Below are 22,990 nucleotides of genomic sequence, written 5' to 3' on the forward strand. Positions count from 1 at the left end.
AAATTGCAAAATTTTGCGCCAAAATTGAAGTGATGACCTTTTTGCGGAACAGAGAAAATAAAATCTGGATAAAATCTGGATCATCCATGAAAAATCTGGATAATTGGACATCAAAGCTGTCTACCTGGATACATGTTCAAAAATCCGGATAATCCAGCTAAATCTGGATACCTGGCAACGCTGGTGGTAATAGGAAAGCACAACTATGTGGTGCACTAGGAGTTATCATGACGCACTGCTTGTGTTCGGGCTAATGTGGATCTGATTAGAAACATAATCCAAAATTCGACAACGAAAGTTATATACTATGACAATAACTAATTGTCTGATTGTCACAGATAAGGATATAGAATTGCTTGAAATCTATGTAAGCAATTATATAGAAATAAATTATGATGGAGTACATACAAACAAAAATACATCAAGACTCCTTTTGGTACCTGTATAGAATAATTGCATACAGCATATAACTAACGCACACACACATTCATCATGTTATGCTTGTGTCTCGTGCGCAACGCGACGATCAAAAGGATTCCCTATACCTAGTTACCGCAGTTAGATGAACATAACTGTCAAATGCATCCGTGCGCCTCTCTGGAATAAAAATTTCGAGGATTTTTTTTTCGTTAAGCAGGTGAATATTGTGAATATTGTAAGTCGATAAAAGCTTAAAAATTTTTTTATTAAAATAAAATAATAATACAGCAATCAATGAATCATTGAATAGCTAAAATGTACAAGATTTATTCGATATAATTTTTTTTTCTCTGTATGCCTGAAGGGCACTGGGTACTGAAATGCCACTGCGACATTCTTGCTGATTGTCTTTTGTGGCGGGCCCCGATTGCTGTGCACAGGTTACGGATTGTTCGTGCTCATTGATGGAGTAGAACTGTTTTGTTGTAAACCTGTACTCCAATTAGGTACAACATAGTTGATGAAACTAATGACCTGCTTGGGATTGGAGCTCCATGCTTGGTATGGAGTTAAAAGGTAACTTCCTAAGAAGTTGTACCTAGAGGAAGCAAGAGCTTCGCAAGAGCAAAGCAAATGCTCTGAACTCTCTGGTTCAGATTTGCAGAATCGGCAGGTGTCGTTCAACACTACGCCGATTTTCTTTAAATGATAAAAAGCGGGACAGTGTCCGGTGAGGAGTCCCGTGATTATCCGTAGGTCACTACGATTTAGACTAAGTAGCTTTCTGGCGGTTCCAGGGTTCGGATAGATAAACTGTTTGCCTTGTCTACAACCCTGTGCCTGTTGCCATTGGGATACTATTTCTAGCCTTTCCCAAGTTAATAGTTCGCTTTTGATAGCGGAAATGGACGTACCCAGAAACGGCTCGGGACCAATAAACCGCTGAGCTGATCCCTGTCTTGCTAGGTAGTCAGCGTGTTCATTACCCTCGACTCCGCAGTGTCCGGGCACCCAAAACAGAAAAACTGAATTCTGTCGGGAAAGTTCCCGTAGAGTTTCAATGCATTCCCAAACAAGTTTGGAAGCGCATTTGACGGACTTAAGTGCTAGTAGTGCTGCTTGACTGTCCGAGAATATACCGATTTTCGCATGTCTGTAGTTGCGTTGCAGACATATTTTTGCGCAGATATATATGGCATATACCTCTGCTTGAAAAACGGTGGGCCATTTTCCCAGGGAAAACGTTTCCCTGATACCGGGTCCGTATATACCAGATCCCGTTAGGGATCCCATTTTCGAGCCGTCCGTATAAAAATTGACGATGCCAGGTGGAAGATTAGGCCCTCCATTGTTCCACATAGAGCGGTTTGTTTCAATCACTCTATATGGAATATCCATGTTGGACCTAACGTCCATCCAGTCGGAGACTGTGGTTAATAGCGGAGTTAGTTTGAACTCCCTAAGTATGCGAAGGTGGCCGATTTGGTCCCCTTCAAGTATGGTTTTCCTCCTTTGCAACCTTAGAGCGCCAAGCTCTGCTTCCTTTTTCACATGAAGATGTAGAGGTAGTAGGCAAAGCATAGCTTCCATGGCTGCAGTTGGAGTTGTTCGCATAGCGCTGGTAACCGAAAGACATGCAAGTCTTTGAACTTTTTTGAGTTTGGCTTGCGCAGTCACTTCGTTCACCTTAGGCCATCACACTAGGGCAGCATAGGTGATTCTTGGTCGGGCAATGGTCTTGTAAGACCAGAGTGCCAAGTCTGGTTTCAGTCCCCAGGTCTTACCGAAGAGAGTTCTGCAGGCCCAGATCGCTGAGATCGCTTTCTTAGCGGCATGATCCAGTTGTGCAGACCAGTTCAGTTTCTTGTCCAGAATAATTCCGAGATATTTGACTTCATTGCTGAAGCCCAGTCTAACTCCACTCAGTATTGGAGGAGTGATGGAGATCGTCCTTCGTCTGCCGAATGGAATTAGGACTGTTTTTAAGGGGTTTATGTTTAGACCCTCCTGTAAACACCATGACATGGTGGTATTCAGAGCCGTTTGCATTCGGCTCGACAGAGTTGCGTCATCTTTACCTCTGACGATGAGGACGATGTCATCGGCGTATCCAATGACCTCGTAACCAAGCTGTGAAAGCTTGTTGAGAAGTGCGTCGACAACTAGTGCCATAACAAGGGCGAGAGAACTCCTCCTTGCGGACACCCCTTGATCACTGACATTGTTACAGACGAATCTCCCAAGGTTGCTGTGATCACTCTGCTAGAGAGCATTGCGTGTATCCAGTTCCTTGAAGTTTGGTCGATTCCCTTATGAGAAAGAGCCGTATCGATTGATGCAAAGGACGTGTTATCGAAGGCCCCTTCAATATCAAGAAAGGCACATAGCGCCGTCTCCTGATAACTTAGGGACTTTTCAATCAACGTCACTAAGCTGTGAAGAGCAGTTTCTGTTGACTTGCCGCTTTGATAGGCATGTTGGTTCCTGTTCAGCGGGGAGTCTTTAAGAAACTCATCACGGATATATTTATCCATTATTTTCTCCATCAACTTGAGAAGCGATGAAGTCAGACTTATGGGTCTGAAAGTTTTAGGTAGGGTTTTGTCCTTTCTTCCAACTTTGGGGATAAACACTACCTTCACCTTCAGCCAGTTATCCGGAATATGGCCCAGGATAAAGCTGGCTCTGAAGAGGTTGATGAGTTCGGACATGATAACTGCGGCCGATTTTTGTAGAAAGATGGGTAGTATGCCGTCTGGACCAGGAGACTTCATAGGGTCGAATGAGCTTAGAGCCCAACCTATTGAAGCTTCCGTGAACAGTCGACGGGCCAGCAGGATGGACTCCCGAGACGCCATATGTCTCGAATTGTCCTGCCGCGACCCATCACTATTCAGTTCTTCGGTCTCTGTCGATCCAGGAAAGTGGGTGTTTATAAGAACCTCCAGCGTTTCCTTGGTAGTGACAGTGAGGCATCCATCCTCTTTCCTCACCTGTCCTAAACCGTTAGTATGGTCTTTGGACATCGCCTTTTGGAGCCGCGTAGCTTCCGGCAGAGTTTGGATTCTTTCACAGAAACTAACTCTGGATTTCCGTTTAGCCTTGCGTAGCTCGGCGTTGTATTTAGTGAGGGACGCCCTGTAGTCGTCCCAGTTAGACGTGACTTTTGCCCTGTTGAACAACCGCCTAGTTTCCCGACGAAGGTCACTAAGTTGATCATTCCACCAGGGTACGTCACGGCATACTGACCGCTGTGTTAGTGGACAGTTAGCGTCGAAAGCATCCATGATTCTGTTTTGTAGATCATTTGCTGCCGAATTCAGGTCAACAGAATTTCGAATGTTGCTGTAACTGAAAGTTCGTGAATCGATCAGGCGTTTCTTAAAGGATTCCCAATCTGTATTCTTAGGATTTCTGAACAGCTCTCTTTTCAGAGGGTTAGCCTCTATATTAAAAACGATGTGTCTGTGGTCCGACAAACTAGTTTCATCGGAGACAAGCCAATTTTTAATCCTTTCAGAAATAGAGGCGCTACACAGAGTGAGATCAAGGACCTCCTGTCTAATAGCGTTGATAAACGTGGGGTTATTCCCTACATTACATACATTGACATCGTTAGAAGTAAGGTATTCAAGTAGGTACCCCCCCCCCCCCCTTCGATATAATAACACCGGAAAGTTTTGTATTCCGATATGTATTTCCATGCTATTGGCTTATTATTCAATCGCAAGCTTATGCCAAAGTGATATCTTAGTCGTAGCCCGGATTTTGAATAAAGATTGGAGAGTTTTTGAAAACCTTACAAGCCAAATTGATATTGATGTTTACCAGAAAAGAAATAGAAAAACTAGTACACTTAGTTTTTTCAATTTAGTTTTTATTAAAATCAATGATTAAAGTTCAGATGATTGCTCGAAAATTTAAATAAAATTTGCACCGATATCAAGTTGATAGTGATTTTAACGAAATCATATTTTTTCAACTGGTGGTTATTTTTTCTCAGCATTTACTGACCCGATTTGGATGAAATTTATTTTCAATATGTTAAAAAGGATTATCTAACTTTTTCGAAATCTGAATTTTTCAATGTTTTATGAATTTTTAAATAGTGATTTCTCATAAAAATTTTTTTTTACTGAAATGGCCGCCATTTTGGCAATTTTTGGAATTTTCAAAAACAGCTATGTAACAAGTTAGATAATCCATTTTCACATACTGCAAATAAATTTCAGCCAAATTGGTTCAGTAGATGCTGAGCAAAACTTACCACCAGTTGAAAAACATGGTTTCGAAAGAAACTCTGTCAACAGTATACTCACTATATTTGTATCCAGGTCATGCAGAATACATCTCCAAATATACCTGAATCAATTTCCAAAATACCCGAAAACATCACATTATTTTAAACATCTGAAAAAAAAAATACGAAAATTCATTATTTTTTTACCTTCCAGAATAGAGTCCCCCCTCAATAATTTTTCATGAGAAACCATGTTCAAGCATAGTCTGCCACAACTCGTTTCGTTTCACTAATTCGTAGGCCGCGACGTACGCACTATCATTTCGAAGTGCTGGCTAATACGTCTGGCCAACTGAAACTTATTGATAATCAGGCTCCCCTGCCTGTCGTTACATATGGCAGGAGTCATGGTTTGGTTCCTGATTCCGTTAGTTGCTCTATGCTCTATCGTGCCTGGTGAAGCAATTTCCTGGGTTCACAAGAACGCGATCATAGTAATCACGTTTTCACGACGGTGGATTCTTTTTCCGGCAGCTCTCTTCCCGATATTTCTAGATAATTCTCGTTTTTCCGGAGCTTCTTTTCACTTTGGTAATCATTGAGCTTTAGTAACTCTCCCAAGCGTGGTTTTCGTTCAGAAGGCTAGAGTGATCCCTCCGCTATCAACTTGTGCAAATAACTTGTCATTAAAGGTGTTAAATAAGTTGTGGTGATTAAATGAAAGTGATCGATGAAAAAATCGATCAAAGCAGATAGAATTTTTTGAAATGTTTCTCTAGATTTCTTCCGCACCAGACGCGTCACACGATCTGTGGCTACGGTGTGCTCCGTCACTTCTAGGCACTCAGGATCAACCTACCACTCTCACGCCATTCCGGTTCGCGGATGTGCTTCCACTGCTCGTTCAGATCCACTTCAACTGGTTCATTAATCCGTCCATCAACTTTTCGAGTGTACTCTTGAAAAACTCCTTCCGCTGATAGCCTCTGGATGTTATAAAGTATCTTCCCCTTCGGGCTCGATTAAAATATGTTGGACAGCCGGGCACGAATTTTGCCTTCCACGACATAGTGGTCTAAATCGACGTTTGGCCCTCGAAAAAACCGCGAGTCTATGTCATCTGAGAAGTATCGGCCGTCGATGAGCATGTAAACGATCAGCGAGTAGGCCTCTCCTTGGGTTGTCTCCAGGTGGGCTTTCGAATCTTCCGACGTCCAAAATATCGTGTCTTAACAAAATTAAATTAAAATTATTCAATAAGATAGAAAACGTGAGTTCAATGAAAATAAGGAATACAAAGCAGAAGCAAACATGAATATTTATCATTATATAAACACACTACATGGGTTCAACAGTCTATGTATGGTCTGACACAGAAATGTCGTCGCAAAGTTTAACCCCGGGGGTTACCCAAATGTATCAACCTTAACTAGATTGCCGGTAAGTCAGTTCCATCTGCAATTTTTTAATACTGTTCAAGAAGCGTTTCTATAGCGTGTCCCTCTCTTTTTTTCAGGCTTATAGTAAATTTTCAGATACACCCTCTTCCTTTTCTGAAATTTAAAAAGGTTTTGTTTAAAAAGAGCTTTTTAATATTTTCCAAAGTAGTTTTAAGCAATACAGTGTTGTTTCGATTTTATCACGCCACCTTATTAAAAGAGATTTCAGATTTTTGAAAAAGAAAATTCAATGCTCTTACTATGCTTAGTTCATGTTTTTCAAAGCATCCCTTCTGGACAACAATATGCTTCATATTTTCGATGTACTATGGGCCCATAGGTTTACATTCGCTTATCAGGTAAGGGCACCGGTTTTGGCCATCGTATGTTATGTATGAGAGATATTTGTCCTTCTTCCTTCGAAAATTATATAATTGAATAATTTCAACGGGGAAATCGGATGAAATCGCCTATATTCTGCACTAACAATGAGTTTAAATAATCAAATTATGTTGTATTGTTTACATATTTTCCAATCAAAAAACTTCTCTAGGCTCCTGTTTTGGCCATAGCATTTCTAAATTGGCCACTTGGGTCTCCTATTGTGGCCAATTCGCGAAAAAGTTGAAGTCACACGAATTTATTTTTCATTTTGGCTTTATCATATTGATATATTTTAACAGCAGAAAATCCTCGTTTTTGAACTATCCAAAGGGCAAGTATATAAAATAATCAAACTAAATTATGATATTATGTTCACACATAGCTAGCAGGGCAAAGTACTTCAAGTTAGAATTTGTTTAAACTTAGTAGGATGTTCAATAACACTGACATCACATCATCGACCTATATTAATTTTTTGTCTGTCATTGATCTACATTAAAAAGCTTCCGCTCTTTCCTTTTTTACATAGAAACTTTTCCGTATTATTTGCTAACATCAACTTCGGTAACTCAAGTGCCATTTATTATAGTCAAATTAAGGTTGAGAATCCGAAGCGTTAGTTTTGGTAAATACAAATGAAGTTACAGATTTGTAAATAATCTGAACAAACGGAGACTTTCTAATCCCAAACCAGTTTTGTAGTTTCACATATCTCATGCGATTAAAATATCAGCTCGAAAAACTCCATATATTTCATGTTTTGCATAAACATCAATACGTTACCATGGTTTTGTTTACATACGGCCAATATCAGGATTATGAATCATGGAATTGCATTAATATGTGGCCAAGAATGGATCAATGAACGTTTTGGGAAGCTGTAGGTTATTTTGATATTGCAGAGAAAAATCACACCTAAATGTCTACATTTTTTATCCATGTACTGTAGTAATTTGTGCCTGATGCTGGTAACAAGATTTGTTATAGAAATGGGCAAATTTAAACAAAGTTATGCTCTATGAAAAATTGCTTGCAAACTACCTAAACGTTAGGCTGTATAGTGAATTGGAGAAAGCATAATTAGTTCCTTTATTAAAACTAAAATACCCATATTTATTTGCTTAAGTTTGTAATAGTTTTGTTGAATAGTATCAGCAGGTTCAATAGGAGACTTCGAATATAGAGTAATCTAAGATACTTTTTCAAAATTATCAATTTTATTCTATCATGGCTAAAACTGGTGCTATGGCCAAAACCGGTGCTTCTACCCTACTGTGTAGTGTTCGTAGTAGTACAGAAAAAGTCTTTCAAGTTCATATTCATCACCTCCGTCTTCAATATTCTGCTTGGCTTTTCCAACTGTTTGAGCAGGTATGCTTTTGCGCATGTCGGTATCTATAGCTGGATGTACATGATCCGGGGCCATGAAAGCGTGGCTTGTTTCGAAAAATTTCGATGATATTTTGCGAACCTGTACAATGTCAGAATTGATCAGGAGAAACAAATGCTGGAACATGTTCAAGTTTTTATTCTGCGCACTGCAATTGTCAATCCGAAATAAAATTTCCTGATAGTTCTCGAGTCGCTCAATGATTTTTTGAAGGCAGAGTGTTATGTCGGTTGTTTTTCATCCAGCAGTAGACTCAACCCACAGGCACGTAAAAACAGGTAGCATTTTCGCATATTCTCTGGCTGGAGCGAATGTCCCATTGTAAGCCAGTTGTCGCTGGGAGAATATCATGCTTTTGAAGCCGTCTAGCCACGGTAGTTGAATCTTGGTTCGCTTCTTCGTGAATCTATTCGGAGAACCTTCTGTATCGAAAAACTTCCATCAGAATCCAGGGAATCGTTCCAAGATATCTCCGAACATCACCTTCTGAGTCTCAGATCATCTTGACATTCGTTGTCGGATGAATCAACTGCAGTTCAGTTTTTTCTTCCGAATACTCACCGGACACCGACTTTTTTTTTAAACAGTTCTCATGGTCATACACTTCCGAACTGCGTAGGGTTGACGGTTTCTCAATTTCATATTTCTACAGATGGGACTGACTTGCGGTTACCGGCAGTTGAATTCTGTCAAAATCTATTACATGTTATAAACAGTGCCTTGACCCCCCCCCCCCCACAAAGTTGGCGCCTATGCTGATGGTTAAAACACTGTTCAAATGAAGCAACGTTTTTATAAGTGTTACGGCTCTAGAACCGACGTTCAGAAATGCCAACGAGGTTGTCACGCCGGAAACATCCCAAAAGTAGATAAAAAAGTTAAGACATGAAATTGGGCTCAATGACCGCAAAGTGAAATTTAGCGATTTAGTTAGTACCATAGGCATCTCAGAGTGTGTCATTTGTTATTCATTGATGAATCATATGAAAAACCTATGCCCGTGATGGGAGCCGCGTTTCTCAAAGGTGACTAAAATTAAAGATAAAAACTTGATTTTTTAAATAAACAGAATAAAGCTGGCTATTACAAATACGATAGACTTTTTGCAACACAGAAAATGCAGAGAATATTAAAAAATTCAAAAATAAAAAAAAATCCTAACAAAAAACTTTTTTCTCGGTAAATAATGTTTGGAAACATAATATTAAGAATGATTCATGTATTTAAAAGCCATGCCTTATCGATTATGATCAAAAACAGGATGGGACTTTAGTACCCTATTGATAAAAAAAAACAATGTGTCAAACTTTTGACGAAGAATTTTGGTGGCTCCTGAGCTCAATTGACAGCCGACAAAGAGGTGAGAGCCGTCCGAAGCACGTGTTGGTCAGTTTTTCCAGGAATTTGTCATAATATTCATCGACTTCCTTGGGCATGGTAAACAATGAATGAACAATATTATTGAACATTATTAGATCGATTGGATGTGGATTTCAAGGGAAAACGGTTGCATATGGCGAAGAAAAAAGTGCTCTTTTACCATGACAATGCTTCCACTCAGTCTGCTTGCAATACCCACCCTCCGTTTTCGCCAGATTTGGTAACGAGTATCTATTTCATTTCGGAGGGTTGTTGTGTTAATGAAAATGATCTAGCAAACTATTTACGATCTTCCCGGTTTTTTTTTTGTTACAAAAAGGAACAATAATTTTATTTGAACTACGTATTTCGACGAATATTAGCTTAGCTTAGCTAAGCTTGGCTGACTGCACATATAAATGGTTGCACTCCGTGATTGATCCGAATCAGTAAAATTGCACAGTGAATCAATTGAATGGGGTTGGGAGTGACCGAACATTCTCATTGTACAAGTTTTAGTGACTCAATGCTTTGAAGGATCAATAACGACGCCGGTCACGTCCTTGCAATCAGGTGGGAAGAGGAAAGGAATGTTAGTGTGACCTTTGCTATTTGGAGACCGTGTTAACCTCTGCATCTCCACAAAGGTCACAGGAAGGAGAATTTGTTAGTAGGAGAGGGGTCGTTAGATCAGGATTCACTTTGATAAGTGATGCGATCATACATATACCTCCTACCCGTCTCTATTTAGCTATTTTCGAATTATTCTATATTCAGCCGGCTGACTAGAGAAACACAATTAGATTATATATATTTGGTACCGGTTTAGGACAAAACATTAACAATGCCTTTGGGGCCGCACACAGGTGTGCATGGTTTATTTCAATAAAGAAAAACATTGTTTAAATTTGCTGATTTGAGACCGATATACACAATACAAGCCAGCTACACCCAAGACGGCAGCCCCGTCGCGAGACTAGGCATCGCAGCCCTAGTAAGGCAGCTGCTGTAAATAACCATACTACGAACAATCCAGAGAATGATACGAATCGGAACAATCGGTATAGACCTAGGCAAACGAAAAAGGACAACGATTGGAAACTTGGTACTTGGAATGTTAGGACTCTGCTCGAACTGGCACGCGCGGGCATCTTGGCCAGAGAGCTATGGAAGGCAAAAGTGGAGGTAGCGGCCATACAAGAGGTGCGTTGGCCTAAAACCGGGGAACGTGAATTCCGGGCGGTCGATCCGACCGCGGGCACTACTTTCAAGTATCACATCTACTACAGTGGCGGCGATAGAGCGGAACGGGGCGTCGGTTTCGTGCTACCTGGAAACCAAATGAAGCGTGTTATTAGGTGGAGGCCTATTAATGACCGTCTATGCGTATTGAGGATCAAGAGCAGTTTCTTCAATTACAGCCTTATCAACGCGTACGCACCGACAAACGATAAAACCGATGACGTAAAGGAGGAGTTCTATGAGCTCCTCGAGAAAACGTATGGAGTGCCCACAGCACGATATAAAGATCGCCATCGGAGATACGAACGCACAAGTCGGACGAGGGGAGTTCTTTCGTTCCGTTATTGGTAGGGAAAGCCTTCACTCTACCACCAACGACAACGGCTTGAGATTAGTGAACTTCGCCGCGGCCAGGGAAATGGCCATCTGTAGTACCCATTTTGCACGTCTGAATATTCGAAGGAAAACCTGGAGGCACCCCAATGGAGAGGCCTGCTCCCAGATCGACCACATGCTGATCGACGGCCGGCACTTTTCAGACGTCATAGATGTGCCTTTCGAGGGCCAAACATCGACTCGGATCACTATCTCGTGGTAGGCAAGATTCGTGCCCGGTTGTCCAATGTATTTAAATCGAGATCGGCGAGGAAGATACATCTAGACATCCAGAGGTTATCAGCGGAAGGAGTTGCTGCAGAGTATACTCGGAAAGTGGATAGACGGATCGGTGAACCAACTGGAGTGGACCTGAACGAGCAGTGGAAGCACATCCATGATGCGGTCAGCGAAACAGCGCGAGAGGTGATAGGCATGACAACGGGAACCACGCGTAGTGGGTGGTTCGATGCTGAGTGCCTAGAGGTGACGGAGGAGAAGAATCGAGCATACGCCAACACGTTAGTAGCAGCTAATCGTGTAACGCGTCAGATGTGGGAGAAATATCGGGAGGCAAGAGCTGCCGAAAAGAGGCTTCATCGCCGTAAGAAACGTGAGCACTACGATCGCGTCCTCGCGGAGGCAGAGAATTGCTTCACCAGGCACGACACGAGGAGCTTCTATAGAACGATCAACGGAATCAGGAACCGGACCGTGCCAGTACTTGCCATGTGCAATAACAGAGAGGGGAACCTGATTACCGATAAATCGCAGGTGGCCAGGCGTTGGAAGCAACATTTCGAAGTGGTGTTGAACGGCGAGGAAGGGAGGAGAGTCGTCGAAGGGAACAGGATAGAAATTGGGGAGGACGGACAAGCTGTGGACCCACCAACATTGGACGAGGTGAAGAATGCTTGCAAAGAGCTAAAAAACAACAAAGCCGCTGGGAAGGACGGCTTACCAGCCGAACTTTTTAAAGTTGGGAGCGAGCACCAGATTATCCTAAGGGTATGGTCTGAGGAACAACTACCTACGGACAAGTTGGAAAGACTCATATGCCCTATCTACAAGAAGAGACATAGACTCGAGTGTAGTAATTATCGAGGCATAACCCCTTCTCAATTCCGCTTACAAAATTCTCTCTCGTATCCTGTTCCAGCGACTGAGGCCGTTGCAGGAAGCCTTTGTTGGAAAATACCAATGCGGTTTTCGAGTGGGGCGATCTACAACGGACCAGATGTTTACCTTGAGACAGATTCTCGACAAGTTTCGAGAGCACAACCTGCAGACACATCATCTGTTCATAGACCTTCGAGCGGCTTACGATACAGTGAAACGCAACGAGCTGTGGCAAATAATGCTAGAACATGGTTTCCCAACTAAACTGATTAAACTGGTACGTGCGATGCTCGACGGTTTCACATCATGCGTCAGGACAGCGGGCGAATTTTCGACGCGTTTGTGACGTTAGATGGTCTGAAGCAAGGTGACGGGCTCTCGAACTTGCTGTTCAACATAGCTTTGGAAGGTGCGATACGAAGGGCAGGTGCAGAGGAGCGGCACCATCATCACTAAGTCTCACATGCTTCTGGGCTTTGCGGACGACATTGATATAATTGGTGTTAACCGTAGAGCAGTTGAGGAGGCCTTTACGGCTCTCAAAAGAGAAGCTGCGAGAATTGGACTCACCATAAACACTGCCAAAACGGGCGCATGAATCACGAGCTGTACGAAGTATACAAACACGCTGGTATTGTCAAGCTGATGAAACACGGCAGGTTACAGTGGGCTGGCCATGTAGCACGGATGGCGGATGAGCGACCGGCAGAGATAATATTTAGTAGAGAACCGGATCGAGGCCGACGACTTCGAGGCAGACCGCGCACGCGCTGGATGTGTGCTGTCGACGAGGATGCCAGAGCAGCGGGTGTAAGGGGAGACTGGAGAGTAGCAGCCCAAGACCGAGTTTTGTGGAGACGTATTCTGGATTTGGCATAGGATTTTAACCAATAAACCATAAGAGACTTTGGGGACACACACACACAAATTTGTGTGATTTACTTGGATAAACCATCCATTTAAATCCTGAAGCCCTACTAGTTTTTTTCTACGTTTTCGTTGATATAAGACGTAAGTAATGCGGGCACCAAGTCACAAAATGTGCTGGGCCGACCAAGAATTCAAATATTTATCTATTACTAATCCAGATATCTTCGAGAAAGTAAACGCGGTTCTTTGAAAGGCATATATCGCGTAGTCATTCGATTAAACACGATATTTATCGAATGAACGAAATCTACTTCGATTTGCGATGTATAAAAATAGTCTGCGCGAGCAGACTCCGGCTAAAAAGGTGATGATGATCAGAGAGTTATGATCAAATATCTGGGTTCATTTCGCGAAATCGTTACACTCCAAAAATCCATATACATATCAGCAAAACTCGCCCGGGTTGAATACGCGTTTACAACGAACACCGCTTTAATCTCCCTGGCCGACACAGACGCGCAGGAACCCGGCGTTTATGTCGATTTTCTCTTTTCGACGTACAAGTTCCATGCATCCAAAGCCTCAAAAATTGAAAAAAAAAAACAGATATACATATTATCCAGAACATAGTCATAAATTTGTTGACAAAGCCACAAATAAAATATATAAAATATTATATAAAACAACTGCTCGAAAGCTAAAAAAATCAAAAAATCAAAGCATATGATTATGGTAAAAGGCATATTCCAAACTCCCACAAACTACACTAACATTTTCTAGACGAAAACAATGCTTGTCAATGAAACCCTGCGAGAAACCAGACCGCGCACAACCGTGGTAATCGAGTGAATTGAATGATGTTACACACTTAGTTCATTACCAATACTAGCACCATTATAGAGAAACAAAAAAACTGTGTACTTATCTGTAGATAGCCCCTAGACTCACATCGCCAAGCAGAATTTCACCGAGTGAAGCAGCACATCCAGAGCGATGATCCTGCTTCACGACCTAACTGTCGGTTTTACCAAGAACTTGGATCTTGGAAGCGGATTGTGAGCCACGCACAGCACTCCAACGTCAAAACGATGCGGCAACTGTCAGCGATCAACAACAACAACAAAAGACCTTGAGCGCAGGTTGATTGGACCCAAGGTAGTAAAATCGGGATCAGTTAACCAATAAATCAATTCCAGTCGTCCAAATATCTGTATATCCTCACAAAAAGCACAACCGAAACTCTAAAAATTGTGATACGAAAATTTTTCGCGTCTGTTTCTGAACTACGTATTTCGACGAATATTGTGCAAAAATATCAAATGCAAATATTAATATTTTGTTTGCCGAAGTTCTCGACAATTCTGCCGAAAACTTATAGAACATTTCGCTGAATTCATCAATCGTTGAGTTCACGGCATTTAAATTTAAGTGATTATCTCAGATCAACAGCTGGATGAAGAATTAAAAAAAACTAAGATGTGAAGTAACTCTGAACTTTTCAAAATCTGCTTACAGTTCTGCACTAGTTTTTATTTACACGAAAAGTATATTTGCAGGTTTTATGTATTTTTGTCGAATGTTTTCGAAAAGTATGATGTCATACTGATGCTGAAAGGTATAAAAACTTAGTGACAATTTCAGTTCACTTGAGACAACTTAAATTAAAGGATTTCGCAAGTCGTGAAATTTATGAAAACTTGTTGTAGGAAATTGTGTCCATTATTGCCACGAACGCAGCTATTGCGCAGAAATATGATTAAAGGAAGTCTTGCTTTGCTCATGTATTGGTTATTAAAAACTACAATACTGCGCAACGCAGGGTCTCTTTGGTTGATCATATGGAGGAAATAAAATGTCCCTGCGTATTGGCGGGCTCAGATTGCATCTGCTCTAGCGAGCAAAACACCACTGCTCTCGAGCACAGTCTGAAATAGGTACATTACAAAATTGGAGGGAACATGAAAACTCGTCACAAATACCTAATGTGAAGTAGACACGGTAGTGCGTTTCCTCCGTACGGATCCTCTCCTTGTCTGGCATGGGGTGGTTGCGAGTCGAGTACAATGAGTAGCATAACGATGTTTTATGTACATGGGGGTTCAAATCAGCTGGTAGCACACTCGAGCGATCGAAAAGGGATGATAAAAATACCCACATAGAAGGTAATAAATATGAATGAAGTTGAATCCATTGCAGGTAAATTGACAAGAGCGGTACGCTCCTGGTGCGAAGGTATCAAAAGCATTAGGGTGCGGAGGTCGTAAATCTTTTTCGCAAAGGAATCAGTTGACGACGGACGGTTTCAAAGTAAATAAGCCAAGATTGGCGGGACGACGACGTCGAGCGTAAAGAAGATCGGCTGAGCTGGAAGGACCGGCTTGCCATTTTTTTTTCTCGTCGATTCCTGAAGATTTGCATTATCCTGTCAGCGAATTATTATCGTTTCAGAGCTTCTGCACTGAAATGAGATGTACGGGCATGCTCAGCTCAAACGGAAAAGTAACCGGTTTAAATGCCCGGCTGAGAAACAGATTATATGTATTTGTTTGTTTTAATCTTTTCTTTTCATAATGGAGAACACTTTGGTTTACTTGCTTTTTGGAACGGGATTTCTAAATCAATACGAAGTTGTTGCTGTTTTTCTTCAAAAATGTACTAAAAAAAAATACTATTTTTGAAGAAAAACAGCAACAGCTTCGTACCGATTTAAAAATTATGAATAGCTAAAACAGGAGTAATTGTTGATAAAGTAGTGAAACCCCGAGTTCAAACAATCAAATTCTTAGTTTCGCATTTAATCTAATCGCATCTGATATGATCGATCGATTGTCGATCTCAATCAAATTTAACAGTGTAATTTGTGGTAATTTCTTTTGATACGCGACACTTGCTGCGAAAAAACACCTTTTCTTAAAAACTGATACTGAAAAATATGATTGTATAACAACTCCTCGAAAACTATTCCCAAGAAAATAAAACACCGAAGCTTTTTCCCCAGAAAACAAAATCCCAGAATGTACCAATCACCAGAAAACTGCTACCCAGAAAGTACTAATCCCCAGAAAGTTATTATCCGGAATGAACCAATGCCCAGAAAACTATTTCCCAGAAAATACCGTTTTCCAGAAAACTGTTATCCTAAAACGAAGAAATATGCATTTTAATTTTTTTAACATGGAAAATCTGTTAGAACTGAGTTTTTGTATAATGTATAACGATTCTATCATTTGAATCAACGTATTGTCAACTAGACTACATAACGCGATCTACCTCTACTCTCACCCTCTCTGCGAAAACAAACCAAGCCAGAGGGTACAATTGATTTGGAAAGTGTGGCCAAGAGGTACGCGGTCAAAAAAAATTAAGAACCGCTGCACTAGTATATATTAAACGAATGAAAGGGAACCCGGTTACAATTCCGGAGCTTGTTGAGTATACGTTTGCATTGGCGTGCACACTGGAAACTGTAGCGCCTTTGTAATCATGGCAACATGAATCCTTTCCTCCGATAAGCCAACAAGAGATATCGGAAGAGTTTTCTTTTCTGTTTAACAGTTATACTAGCCATGAAAGTCTTTCATAGAGAGATATGGTTGGACAGGCTGGTAGAGCATGGTATTAAAATGCTGTGTCGATATTCTCTTCTTAAACCTTGAAAATCAAAGACTAGGGCACGCAAACTCTCAACAGCTTGTACCGAATCCGCAGCAGGTCTCCAAGGTTTAGAGTCTCTAGTCGATGCATCAATGTAGGTAAGGGAAGTCGGCAATTTAGATCCGTAACTTCGGGATAAGGATTGGCTCTGAAGACTGGGATGACTCAGGCTACGAGGCTGCCGGGTCGCGGGTCTGCGCGTGCTCCCAGTTCATGCGGGTGTTGCGCCGTGGGCTTGCCAGCGCTTCTGCCTCAACGCACTCCGGGGCGTTCGGCCGTGTGGTTTTGTGGGGCGCCCGTTCATCCGTTCGCGCGGGCGTGCGGTGTGCTCGCTCGCCCGTCGTGCCAGAGTTCATACGCTTTCCGGCTTGGGGTGCAGTCATCGATAAACAGTCAATTCAGAACTGGCACGGCTGAGGGAATCCGACTATCTAATTAAAACAAAGTGGCGGAATACCGATCGTTAATTGTGTTGTTTTGCAAAAACCTAAAGCTTGATATGTTAAAGCAAGGTTTCGCTACCGTTTTTAAATTAGCCTATGTCTCTGGAAAGGTACGGGTCTACTACGAAAGGCTGAAATCACGAAAGGCTAAAAACTACAAAAGGCAGAAAAACACGAAAGGCTGAATCACAAAAGGCTGAAAATTCAAAAAGCTTCTTATTTCGGTTTCATCGTTTGTGTGAATTATTTGTATTGACTATCAGACTGTCGCCAACGTCGGTATATTTTTTACCGCCGAAAATCTTCCGGTCTATGAAATAGCCCAATTTCTGCATGTAAATATAAGTTTATATTAAAAACTATATATAATGCAACACACTCGTGGCCTTTGGCCAACTCGATTGTCCGGGGTGAATGCTGTTCTTACTCGCTACCACTCGTTCGGACGTAAGCTAGGGGATCACCCCTATGTTTGGAATAGACCTAGAAAATCCAACAGATCAGTTGTTTGAGTGCACGTGGCCACCGCTTCCGACGGCGGGTCGGCGGCCGGCTCGGGCTGCGGGAGCAGTGCCGGCCTTGGGGGCCGCCACAGTCCCTTGCCCTCGATCATGCGGCAGAGCCGCATCAGGTATAATACCTATGGATACGAGAATACGAATACCTATGGGTATGGTATACGAAGTGGTAGATTGTCTAGGGGTGGTGAGGTTTGGAGACTAGGCCGTCGATTAAACGCAGAACCGCATTGGTATGGTTTTCAATCAGTATGTTCAACGAAAAAAACTTATTATTTCACACTTTTGTGGCAGGTTTCCACTTCTCTCTTAATCTATTCAATTGCCATTAATTCTTTATTTGTCTCAAAAGCATGTTACTAGAACAGATTATTTTTTGGTTTATCAAGGTGCGACCCAAAAAATTATACTTTGTCACCTTAGGAAAATTATGAATTCAATGGAGTCCAAAATTTTCAATTCTGATGCAAATTACAAAACTTTCAGCCTTTCATGATTCAGCCTTTCGCACATTCAGCCTTTTGTGAATTCAGCATTTTGTGCATCCAGCCCTTCGTTTATGATACATACTTTTCAGCCTTCGAGTTTCAGCCTTTTGAGTTTCAGCTTTCCGTTACTAACCCAAGGGTACTTACCCCACCGTTCCCCTCGATAAATCCGGAACAAATGTTCCCTACTGTCCCAAAAACTATGATAAATTTGTGATCTTTTGAAAAGGTTCGATCAATTTTCATGTTTTCGGCTCTGGAGGGGTCAGGTACGCAAGTGTTAATTGAAAATGTCAATTTAGAATGTTAACAATATAATAACTGAATACTAATGTTTTTTTCTCATTACGGTGATGCTGGAGAATAGTTTTTTGGGCATTGGTGCATTCTGGGAATCGGTTTTCTGGTAACTAGTACTTTCAGGGGTTTAGGATTCTGGTAACTAGTACATTCGGGGATTTGGTATTCTGGAGAATGGTTCATTCTGGGGAAAATCCTTCGATACTTTATTTTCTGGGGAATGGTTTTCTAGGAAAAGTCGGACAACCGAAAAATATGTTAAAAAAACGCGTGTAAATTAGTACAAAAAACATGTACAAAAATACTTACGAACTACAGTGAAAATGATAAAAAAGTGCGTCAAAAGGTCGCAGAGTAATTTCTCGCCGGGTTCGTCGCTTCTACGTTTGCTTACGGGGGAGCTTAATTTGAGTCTCTGCAGACTTTACCTACATCCGACTTGGCTAGGAACACCAAAATTCAGAGAAATGGCTCAAAAGCTATGTTCTATCATTTTTTCCATTCTGTGCTTTAGATTTGCTCCAGAACTAATGATGGATGGAATCCGGTATCGTTTTGTTCTTAAAATATAGTTTCTTGTGAGCAATCGAAGCTTGAGTAACCTCCTTAAAATATGCCAAAACTTTTCAACAAGAAACAACAGATAAAAATTTATCTTATAATACGTTTATTGCTCAACAGACTATAAAAATATGAAAAAATATTAATATATTTCTTAATCTAGCTATTTCAGCTGCAATAGTACGTTGGAAACTTTATTCTTCTGTTGACATAGAAGCTAAATGAAAAATAACGATATGTTAAACAAAATAATTGGTAGTACCTACTGAATAATGGTAAAACCACGGTGCAACTATTTACAGTTTGTATGCATTTATACTTATCTATTGCAATCGCTCGGAACAATGTTCACTAAACCAGCATAACCGACGGTATTGTCAATGAATGTGATGGAGCAGAGCTGGTTGGAGGAGTATCGTGCTGCTGTTGCAGCTGAGGATGTTCGGGTGTATTCAAATGTTGAGGGTGCGGAGCCGGTAGCACGTGACCAGAGACGGCTGCTGTTTCCGGAGCATGATTTGCAGGTTGGACATGAGGAGAGTGTTGTTGTTGTTGATGCGTCGACCTGGGCACTAAAGGGTGTTCGTGATGATGTAGCGGCATTGCATGGTAATTTAGCTGCGTTGTTACCGGGGAATTTGATTGCAGCGGATCCTGCTGCTGGTGGGCCACCGAAGGGCCTGCAAGCATCGTTTCGTACTCGGTTCTTTTATGGCAATGCTTTTTCACATGCACATGCAAATTACTCGGTTGGGCGAATCCTTTACCACAGTTCTTACAAACGTACGGTTTCTGACCGGTGTGGGTGTTGATGTGGATTTTCAACTGGAACGCCAGCGCGAACAGTGTGTGACAGTATGGACATTGAAACTTTTTTTCGGATGGAGCGCCTTCTCGTTTAACCCGTCCTTGCATATGCAATTTAGAATGGACACTCAAATTGCTAGGATGAGCGAACGATTTATCGCATAATTGGCATTTATATGGCCTCTCTCCTGTATGGGTGTTTGTATGCAATTTCAGATTTATGGCCGCCTTGAATCTAGCATCGCAGTATTGGCACTGGAAGCGATATTCCGTTCGGTCTTGGTTCGGACAACCTCCTTCCCGCGGTGGTCGACCACGGCTTCGTTTTACGAAACCATCCGTGCTCATTGCGGTTTGCACCGAATTATCGGATAAATGTTTTAAGTAGTCTTTGTGTTCATGCTCATGGTGACCTTCTGTGGTGTTATGTTGCTCTTCATAACGTGTCACTTGATTATCCGTTTGTTCAAGTTTGATTTTCTGTTCAGAAGGCCATCGGCCGTACACTGATTCTTGCTGATAGTCTCCGCTCCTAGAGCTGTCACCGTAGGCTAGTATGGTTTCGGGTTCATCAATCATTGTATTGCTCGATTCGGAACAATCTATTGAATTTTGAGTTTTACTATCATCAATAGAACTCTCGCCGTATTTCACGATAGGGTGGTGATATTGGTCGTACTTTTGTTTGGGAGGACGCCCACGCTTCCTCCGAAAATCCGTAAACTGAAACTGTTGTGCCATGGGCTCCGACATTGGATACTTTGTTTCCGGAGGAAAGTTCACCGGGTGAACACTCTCGACTGATGAAACATTGGAAGAAATGGTACCGTCAACGTTGTATTGATTATGCTGAATATGGTCGTGCTGACTCATTCCGTAGGGAACTGGATCGGAGCGTTCTGGTGATACATGCTCCGGGTGCGGATATCGGTCTGGTGTTTCCGATCTTTTGCTCCCAGTAGCAATATACTCAGAAGGCTCATCCACCGGCTGTAGCTGTGTTGAGTTGATTTCGATTATCTCTTGTTTAGGGTTTTGATTACCTATTTCCGGCGTTGTCGGTTGTGGTGGCGATGACTGCTGTTGGTTCTTCGGGAAGTTGTCCGCTATTCTGCGAATTATTTCATCATTTTTTATACACTGCCAGCGAAACTGGTAGAACTCGTCCAGACGTGCCTTGCAGATGGTGCACAACGATGACGGAATGCCGGCCAAGGGCGAGATCTAGAAACGACATTTACGATAATAATCAGGACCTTTGCAATAAAAAGGTTTTCCGTATTAAAAATACTACAAGGTTTAATGCCCTAAGGGTTGTATGAAATGCTGACGTAGGACTAAACAATGTAATTAAAACGCTTCACAGTTACAAGGTTAAAAAGTCCACTTCAAAAGCGCGAAGTTGTAAGATCGAATCTTTACAGAATCAGGCCATTTGTCCAGTTCTACAGCACGAGTGAGCAGCGCTTTTTCTTATACATAACTCGATGCGGTTTTCCTTCGAGACATTAGTTTCAATAACATCCTAACAGCAGGACGTTGAATTTTCTGATAAAGGTAGCTGTTACGAACTTCTCGAATCATTTTTAGCCACTGAAGGATATTCGCGTTGACTGTGTTGCTGATATTTGTTTGGTTTCTGCGTGCGAAAAAGAGAGAAGGAACTATTTTTACTTTTGTCATCACGCACATTTTGACAATTACATACGAGAGTTCACGTAGGTGCGAACAGCCTTCGAAATCTCTTTCAACGCGAATAACCCGAATTACAGTAGTCAGTTGGTATCTACTCATGAAGTCTGTTCTAGGCATGCTTCGATCTTTCCGACGTTACACCTTGGTAAAGGTTTCTTCTACAAAATGAACCCCGATGTAGTGCAGTAAGACGTTGTTTACGTCGAAAACACGAATAGAATTTTGCGTGTTTTCAAGTCATTTGGACTAAAAACACCGTACATTAGCTTGCTGCTTTTTTCACGCAAGACATTAATTGTATGTTTACAGCTGCTGGCATATTTTAGGGACACTCGCCTCAATCTAAATTTATTATAAACTTAATTCCATGCAAGTGGTGAAGATATAAACAACAATATTGCTACTCGCCGATGCGAAACCGATGATTACGAACAAATAATTCGTATTTTTTATCACGCCTCTTCTGCACTGTCCACTTAAGCGCACACAAGCTTGTTGCTCATACACCCACTAACCCAAGGACTCTACTTACTTGCAGCGTGGTACACTCGTAGATTTTCTGCAGCAAGAATTGGTCACGCTGGTCGTAGCATATTGGCTCTGTAATCCCGTTGGCAGATAAGCACAGTCGACACATATTATTGCTGTTGCTTAAATGAGAAGACAAAAATTCCGATAAACAGTCCGAACTCGGTGAGGAGAATAATCAAGAGAAACTAACGCCATGATTATTGCTTCCTTCAGTAGAATATTTTCCATCATCCGTCGAAAAGTTATTGCTCGCTGGAACTTGAGAGATATCCTCCAGCCAAGCGAAGTGTTTGTTGTTGTTTTCGGCAACAGGCAGCACTGCTGTTTTTTTCTTTTTCGGCGCACCACTGACCAAGATTTCCGTATTTACTATTTAATTATTTGGTTCGAAGCAGCAGTACTTTCCGATAAGGTATACACATCATTTTTGCTTTCTTCGTTATTTTTTTTCTTTTATATTTATTCAAGTTTCAATTGCCAAATCGTTCCCGTGGGATTAAAGAAATGTCAAGCTTCTTAGTGTAAAATACAGATGGCGGTAACTAACCGCTGTGGGCTGAGCTTAACGTTCGCGAGCAAGAACTTCTACGCACATCACGGGCGAGCCTAATTCTGGAATGATTATATGCCAGTTTAGTTGGGAACAAATTTGGTAGTAAATTGTAACTGAATACAGAGGTCGTATTGAATCATCAAGTATGGCAGCAATTTTTATCATTTTAGCATTATTGTCGCCCAGGTAGTATGTTTTTTTTTTCGACCGAGTGGGAATAGCATTAGAAATTTTGACATTTTTTTCGTCTTGTTGTACCTGAGAATTGGTTCTTGTTCACAGCTCCATTAACCAATAGAATGTGCGTTTAAAATCTTTCTCCTTATTTATTCAACATGTTTTCTAGGTAACTACAATGAACCATTGTATTACCGAAAATCGAATTTCTAAACTCATCAATTTTAAATTTGTTGCCCTTTAAAAAAATTACATAAGAAAAAGAGACGAAAAACTTTTATTCTTTTCAAATTGATGAAAAAACATTACGTGTTTTAAAGCCCAAGCACGGATTTCTTGGAAGAAAAAAGCTAGCTACGCTTGAAACAGTTTTGTTAACAGTTGCTTCAGTCTTTACTCGGTTAGAATGTTTTTGATTTACTCTC

The 22,990-nt window shown here is 41.4% G+C and overlaps 1 protein-coding gene across 1 annotated transcript; it reads right to left on the reverse strand.

Moving 5' to 3' along the window:
• Positions 1-18,891: 18,891 nt before the first annotated feature.
• Positions 18,892-22,299, reverse strand: LOC129721987 (zinc finger protein 37-like). The gene is made up of 3 exons (XM_055675140.1): positions 22,026-22,299; positions 21,837-21,954; positions 18,892-20,833 (listed from the first exon to the last, which is right to left on the reverse strand). The coding sequence occupies exons 1-3, from the start codon at positions 22,064-22,066 to the stop codon at positions 19,154-19,156; spliced, it is 1,839 nt and encodes a 612-aa protein (XP_055531115.1). The 5' UTR covers positions 22,067-22,299; the 3' UTR covers positions 18,892-19,153.
• Between the last annotated feature and the right edge of the window lie 691 nt (positions 22,300-22,990).

This window comes from Wyeomyia smithii, chromosome 2 (assembly GCF_029784165.1).
Source record: "Wyeomyia smithii strain HCP4-BCI-WySm-NY-G18 chromosome 2, ASM2978416v1, whole genome shotgun sequence".
Lineage (NCBI taxonomy): Eukaryota > Metazoa > Arthropoda > Insecta > Diptera > Culicidae > Wyeomyia > Wyeomyia smithii.